We start from the raw sequence: 8,042 nt of genomic DNA, 5'->3' as shown, positions 1-8,042 counted from the left end.
TCAGGGTGCCAGAATGGCTGTGTTCTGGTGTTATCTCTCTTCCTGCCTTGCAGACGGCTGCCTTCTTGCTGTGTCCTCACATTGTAGAGAGAGGGCTCTGGTATCTCTTCTCATAAGGGTACCAGTTCTACTGGATCAGGGTCCACCCTTATGACCTCATTTAACCTCAATCACCCCCTTAAAGGCCTTATCTCTAATACAGTCACATGGCAGGGCATGGTTAGGGTTTCCATATAGTAATTTTGAGGGGACACAATTCAGTCCATAGCACATGTTTCGTTAGATTTAGTCCTAAATGCTATGTTTTTAATGCTATTATAAATGGTTTTTTATTCTTATTATACTTTTAAGTAGTTTATGGTAAATGGACATGTAATTCATTTTTATATACTGATTTTATAAGAACTTGCTTTCATACAAATGATAGCATGATAGATCTAAGAATAATACTACCAAATTTTAATTTGAAAACTTCTTTATTTTAGATTCATTGCTACACAGAGTCACATAATCCTCAAATTCCAAGTTTACAATTGATCATCACAAGATCCCTATCCATATATAGTTAGAGGGAAAAAGTTCTATACAAAAGTTACATTTGTAAGCAATACTGCATTAGTGAAAGCTGAAGAACTCCCAATGCATTACACATAGGATAACCACTCTGTTTTTTTTTTTTTGCGGTACACGGGCCTCTCACTGTTGTGGCCTCTCCCGTTGCGGAGCACAGGCTACAGACGCGCAGGCCCAGCGGCCATGGCTCATGGGCCCAGCTGCTCCGCGGCACGTGGGATCTTCCCGGACCGCACGAACCCGCGTCCCCTGCATCGGCAGGCAGACTCTCAACCACTGCGCCACCAGGGAAGCCCAGGATAACCACTCTTAAATATGAGAAGCGAGGCAATACAGGAAAATTTCCTGGACAGTCTGGAAAAATGATAAAGGCATTTATGATAAGATTAATGCTTTATTTATTTATTTTTGGCTGCATTGGGTCTTCGTTGCTGCACGTGGGCTTTCTCTAGTTGCGGCGAGCAGGGGCTACTCTTCATTGTGGTGCGCAGGCTTCTCATTGCAGTGGCTTCTCTTGTTGCAGAGCATGGGCTCTAGGGTGTGCAGACTTCAGTAGTTGTGGGAAATGTGCTTAGTTGCTCCACGGCATGTGTGATCTTCCTGGACCAGGGCTTGAATCCGTGTCTCCTGCATTGGCAGGCGGATTTAACCACTGCACCACCAGGGAAGCCCGAGATAAATGCTTTTAGTACACAACCTATTGGGCAAATGAAACTGCCACATAGGTTGGTACTTTCGCTTTTGAATATTTGTGGTATGGTATTACCCATTTATCTGACATTCATACATAAAATTTCAAGTCTGGTTCTCAAAACGGTTGCTTGATGTTTTTGAATAGTGTCTGGTGTACTCAGAGTGCTTTTTCCATTTATCTTTTCTTCTTTTGTAAGGTTTAGTGGGACTGCGCAATGCTGGAGCAATAGTCCAGAATGTCCTGAATAGTGAATTCCATTGTAACACCAGATCCAGGATAACAGCGAGCTATCAAACCTTCAAAATGTTTGTACTGGCGTATAAATTCATCCTGCATGGAGTGCCACACCACCTATGATAAAAATGAAAATAAGAGTCATTAAACTATGAATGGAAATAATACACAGTCAAGTATGTAGAAATAATGTCAAGATATATTCTAAGGATTTAGAATAGCATAAGAGTTAAGAACATACATTCTGGAGCTAGAAACTAGCTCCTTCCACTTATAAGGTTTGTGACCTTGAGTACGTTACATCATTGCTCTGTGCCTCAAGTTCCTTATCTGTAAACTGGGGTAATGATAATAATACCTTCCTCACAAGCTTCAGCTGAGGTTAAATGAGTTGATACACATAAAGTGCTCAGAACAGTGTGACACAGTAAGCACTCATTACATTTAGCTGTTATTGTATTTACTACAATATCCAACACCGATGTGGATATGCACAACTATGTATGAAACTAAGACTAATGATTAATGAAATGCAGCACTGAATGCTTAAATTTCATTTCATATGAAAGTTTAACAATTTCTTTATCTAAAACTGATGATGCAAAACATTGCTTGATGCCATGGAGGATACCAAGATGAGTCAGACCAATCATCTGCAATCAAAGGAATTTATAATCTGGAAGTGGAAATCATGATGCAGACAACTATCAAGACAGAATATGATACACACATTGACATACTAGCTAATATTAATAGGTTATATTTATTGACTTATTTCATATCAGCACAGTACAAAGTGCTTTATGTATACATTATCCTTTTTAAGTCTCATGACAACCTGGTGAGGGTGGGTACTATGAAATCACCCCTATCTGCCAGTTGAGGGGATTTTTCCTTATAAACCCTAAATCTCATAAACCCTAAATTCCTAATAGACAACTTAAGACTATTGACTAAACAGTTTTACTTACACTTTTTTGCTTCTCATCTTTTAGCTCATGGTATTTCACCCACCTGGAAGACCACTTCTCCTACTTTATCTGTTAAGTTAGTATCTGACTTTCAGAGCCTAACACAAATGCTTTCCTTCATGAAGCCTTCCATGGTGTTAAAATCAGAATTATTCTCACTCATCTCTGGGCCTTTTAGTATGGCTTATAAAGAATGATGGCTCAGTTGGCAGTTTAAATCTGACTCTACCGTTCATTAGCTATGGAATCATGGTCATATTACTCCACCTCTCTAAGCTTTGATTTTCTCATGTATAAAATGGCAATGACAGTAACAGTAGTGCCCACTATACAGGATAGGTATTATTTCTACTTTTCAAATAAGGAAATTGAGGCTCAGGGAGGTGAAGTAATTTGCCCCAAACCATGAAGCTTTATCTGGAGCCAGATTATGAACCCATTTCCAGCTCCAATCCCCATGCTCAGAATCACTCCACTGTACTATACACCATTCCATTTCCTTGCCACCCTCAAAACTAAAACAAAACAAAAAAGCAACGAAAAAACCCATCCCCAAACAAAAGAAAGACAACTTAATGCCTCAAAACAATAAAAAAGAAATACAAAATAAACAGGAATAGCCATGTAAATTTATATAAATATTATTATTTTCTTCCCCTCACAATTCATTAATCTGGTCTGTACCTTGTGGAACTTTCCTCCTACACTAAAATTAGAAAATGCATAGTATTTCTAGAGGAATATTTTGGAGAAAAGCAATATATGTAAGGATGTGCAATCTAGGATGGTTCAAAGAAGTAAAGCATACCTGAAGTAAGTTCTCCTCTTCACATAAATGTTTGTCAACCTTCTTGTAGAGGTTATCTAGACCTTTTTTTACTTCCTTTCCAGGATACTCTTTAATAACTTTTCGGAGTTCTTGTTTGTTAAATGCAAGTTGATAGCTTACTTCCTCTTCTCTTATACCCTGTGCTACCCGAGCTTCAACGCCTTCAAAGAAATGCTTCGAGGAAATGGAAAGAAATAATGACTAAGAACTGCTTTCATTACCACTTAAATTAAAAAATAATCGGATTATAAAATAGTATATATTCATTATGTAAAAATCAGACAATGTGTGAAAATATAAAGGATAAAATACTACTCAGCTATTATACCACTCAGAGATAACCACTGTCAACATTTTAGATTTCCTGCTAGTCTTTTGATGTGTGAGTACATAAATGAGATTACAATTTTGCATGCTGTTTTTCCACTTAATATTTTATATATTTTCCCAAAGTATAAATTTTAATGGCTGCATAATGTTCCATCCAATGACTGAACTACAATTTGTTTATTCATTTCTCCAGTATTGGGTATTTAATATTTTTCACTCTTTTTTCTTGGAGTTGGCAAAATCTACTCATCAAAAAAAAAAATCTCTTATAAATACAGTTGTCACAAATAACTTTCATATGTAAGTATTTACCCACATTACTGATTACTACCCAGCATAAATTTCTAGACTATAATTCCTCAGTTGAGGAGTATAATTGTTAAGCATTCTGAAGACGCTTCATATACACAAATTGCTTCCCAGAAAAGTTTATATTTATCTATCAATCAGTTTATATTTCTGTCAACAGTATATGAGACTTTTATCTTACCATACTATCTTACCATACTATCATCAGCATTAGCATAATTGAAAAACAAATCTTTGCCACTTTAAAAAGTGAAAAAAGTTTGTCATTTTATTTCACAATTCTTTGGCTATAAATGAAGTTAACCTGCTTTTCAGATGCTTAGTGGTACATTCAGAACCCTTGCCCATTTATATGTTGAGGTCTTAGTGCTTTCCTCATTGATTTTAAAAAGATCTTTTAGATTAAATATACTGACATGGTGTTACAAATATTCTCCTCAGGTTGTCTTTTAAGTATAATTGGTCTTTTAATATGCATATTGATTGGCAAGTCTTTATTTGAGCACAATATGACTTAATACTGACAAGTCAAATCCAGTCATTACTTTTCTCTAAAATTTTCTTAGCAATTATTATTTATTTATTCTTATAAATTATTAATTTTTGACAGTAATTTTTGGATAAGTCTATCCCTGGTAATTTTATAATTTTGTTTCTACAGAGACTTTTAATTGGTTATTATAACATACAGGAAATAAACTATTTTTTGATATATTTATCTTGAATCCTATTACCTTACCAGATAAAATAATTCCAACATATTATATATAGGTAATTATAACCTTGACTCTCCTTTGTATATCTTTATGTTTCGGTCTTATTGCATCGGCTAGATTTTCCATAACAATGTTAAATAATAAGGGGTCTATCAATGTTTTTGCTTTAAATTTGATTTCAAAGGAAGTGTCTCTGTGTTGCAGGTAAGTATCATGAAGGCTTTAGGTCTGAGACCAACCTTCTACCCTAAAGGAATATCTGTCTGTTCTTAAGTTTTAGAAAGAACTGGTTCTGCATTTGATTAAATGTCTTTTAATCAAAACAATTCTTTGAATTATTGACAACAGATACATAATTTTTATTTGACTCATTTCAAGTTAAAAACTTATACAAGATGACTAATCATATTGTGGACAAAGTTAGAAGGGTCCATTTAAGCTTCTACTATGTTGCACAATCTCTAAAACTATCATTTCTCACTTTTTAAAAAAATATTTGTTTATTTATTATTTATTATTTTTTGGCTGTGTCGGGTCTTAGTTGTGATATGCGGGCTCTTTTGTTACGGCGCACAGGCTCCAGAGCGCATGGGCTCTGTAATTTGCGGCACTCAGGCTCTCTAGTTGAGGTGCACGAGGCTCAGTAGTTGTGGCACGCGGGCTTGGTTGCCCCGCGGCATGTGGGGGTCTTAGTTCCCCGATTCCATGTCCCCTGCACTGGAAGGTGGATTCTTTACCACTGGACCACCAGGGAAGTCCCTCATTTCTCACTTTTAATGATCAGACTTGCTCTGGGGAATGAGAAGTCAAGAAAAGAAGGGAAAAGAAAAGGCAACGAACAAAACAATTTTTGGTTTTCCTCTTATCTTGATAAGGTTTTCAAAATCTTCATCTGAACTAGGGATAAAGGTTAGCCATTTATGAGGTAAGAAATAAGAGTCTGGTATAATGGAAAAGCCTAAATCTACGGTACACCCCCCAGCTTTGCTACTTTCCAGTTATTATAACTTTTCATTTACTTTCAGTTTCTTCGTTTGTAAAATGGGGGTAATACCATCTTACTCCACATCACTGTTTATAGGAATTAAAAGAAATAATGTATATAAAACATCTAGCAGTGTCTTGGCACACTGGCAGCTTAAGTATCTGAGTCTCTCCTTCCTTATCCTCCTGCATCAATATATGAGCAAATTTAAAACAAATGTGTACTGTGTTATTCATATGTACACAGGTTCAAAACCAGGAAAAATATACTTAATGAAAATATACTTACATTTAGTTTTTCAAGAGGTTGTCCTAAAGAGTAAATGACGTAAGACTGAAGGTGATCTGTGTATTTTTGTTTGGCTTCTTTTTTTTCAGCTTCTAGACATGAGATTTTCAAACGAGAAAGCGTTGCAAAAATATGGTGGAAGTTTTCCATCATGACTACATCCCTGGGTGTCTTCTGGCTTTCGTTAGCTACTTTCTCCACTAAAATGAAAACAGAAAAAACATAGTAACATCCTGATATAAGTATAACCATATTTGCTAGGAAAAATTTACATGATTTTTTTCATTTGTAAGTTTAAGAAGTAAGCACATTTCTGGACTTAATAAAATAAAATATATTGTATTGAAAGATTTTCACATCTACCTAAACCTAATAAAAAATCATTCTGAAACTGTCCCAAATATATATATATATGGAAACTTGGTATAGAATAAAGGTGGCTTTTCAAATCAGTCCCAAATATATATATATATATGGAAACTTAGTACAGAATAAAGGTGGCTTTTCAAATCAGTGGGGAAATGATGAATTATTCAAAATGTTTAGGACAACTAGCTGGTCCTTTTGAATACACTAAATTTGGATTCCTATTTCACATCTTTCAGACAAACAAATTCTAAATTGCTCAAGTACTTAAAATGTTAAAAGCAAATAAATAAATGAATACAATCGTAAGTACTAAGAAAAATAAAGCCAATTAAAGAAATAATTTTGTGATAGTATGAACTTTCTAAGAATGGCCCAAAACTTAGAATCATAAAGAGAAAGATGAATAAATATGATGAATAAATATTTCAAATAAAACTTGAAAGCTCTTGCGTGGTAAAACATACCATAAACAAAACTGATTTATAGTCTTTCAGGTTTACAAAGAATAAAAAGATTGATAATACCTAGTAATATTGGGCTTTGATGCAGATGTGATAGAAACTTTCACCAAATGCTCAAAGCACTAAACTGGTATAATCTTTCTGTGTGGCTATTTGGCAAAAGCCTCAACACAGACACAAAACTTTTGACCCAGTAATTCCATTTCTAATAATTGATCCTAAGGAAATTATTGGACAAGTATACAAAAATATATGGAGGAAACTGGAAAAAAACTAAATGTCTATTAACAAAAGATCTGGTAAATAAATAATGATACATGGAATACTATGCAATCATTAAAAATGATTATGGTTATCTATATTAATAGACAAGGAAAGACACTAGAAGTATAGAGACTAGTAGGTTCCAAAACAGTGTGTAAGGTATGATAAAACTTTTAAAATTAGAGAACACACACACACACAATATGTACATATACACCAGTGAGAGAGATATACTCAAAAGTTTAGCAGAGAAAAAATTAAATGTTATCTTTGCATGATTAGATTACAAATTATCCTTATTTTCTTCTTGATTTTTAAAATTAGTTTGCTGATTTTGGGGGTATGTAATGAGCACATATTACTTTAAAATCAGAAAAAGCAAAGCTACTTTGAATTTTAAAAGAACTATCAACCATACAAACATTCAATCATATAATTTATCTATCTTTCCCCTAAACCTTTTTCCACTGAAAATATGTTATCTATAAGTGGTGAGATAATTCCAATTCCTGTCAATTTTTTAGCTTTAAAAATTCCTGAATAGATGCAATCAGATCATTTATTTCAAATTAAACAACACATCCACACTGTTTCCGTAATTTAATTGTGTGATCTGACATAGGAAGACAGTGAATTATAGTATTTTAGCATTAATCTACCTTATGTGACACATATGAAAACAGGCCTAAAGAAGTGGATTGATTTGCTTAAGGTTACACAGACATCACTGCTGATCATCTCTGGAAGACTCTTGCTAAAAAGCAATGTAATCCGGGAGATCATTTTTTGTGTTTAAACAATGAATTTCAATTTTGCATAGTGATGAGCACATATGAACCCTAAAATATAAGTGGTTCCTGGTGAATAAAAATGGGTTTTATGTACTGCTTATTTTTCAAATTTAAGAAATCTTTAATTTCAGAAAACTTAAAAAAGACTATAGAACATGGAAAATAATGAACACATCTGTCCCCAACTTCTAACTTACCAGAAATAATGAAAACAACCAACCAAAAAAT

The 8,042-nt window shown here is 34.2% G+C and overlaps 1 protein-coding gene across 1 annotated transcript in view; it reads right to left on the bottom strand.

The window, feature by feature from the left end:
- Positions 1 to 463: 463 nt before the first annotated feature.
- EXOC1 (exocyst complex component 1) overlaps positions 464 to 8,042 on the bottom strand; it is a 64,183-nt gene continuing 56,604 nt past the window's right edge. Inside the window, exons 18-20 of the mRNA XM_079711131.1 lie at positions 5,930 to 6,129; positions 3,281 to 3,475; positions 464 to 1,618 (exon numbers count right to left, since the gene is read on the bottom strand). Of these exons, the coding sequence (XP_079567257.1) occupies positions 1,466 to 1,618; positions 3,281 to 3,475; positions 5,930 to 6,129 (548 nt within the window). The 3' untranslated portion in view covers positions 464 to 1,465. The remainder of the gene's footprint in view (positions 1,619 to 3,280; positions 3,476 to 5,929; positions 6,130 to 8,042) is intronic.

Source organism: Hyperoodon ampullatus (assembly GCF_949752795.1).
Source record: "Hyperoodon ampullatus genome assembly, chromosome: 1".
Lineage (NCBI taxonomy): Eukaryota > Metazoa > Chordata > Mammalia > Artiodactyla > Ziphiidae > Hyperoodon > Hyperoodon ampullatus.
The sequence above is the reverse complement of the archived record's forward strand: the minus strand, read 5'-3'. Positions and strand labels throughout refer to the sequence as shown.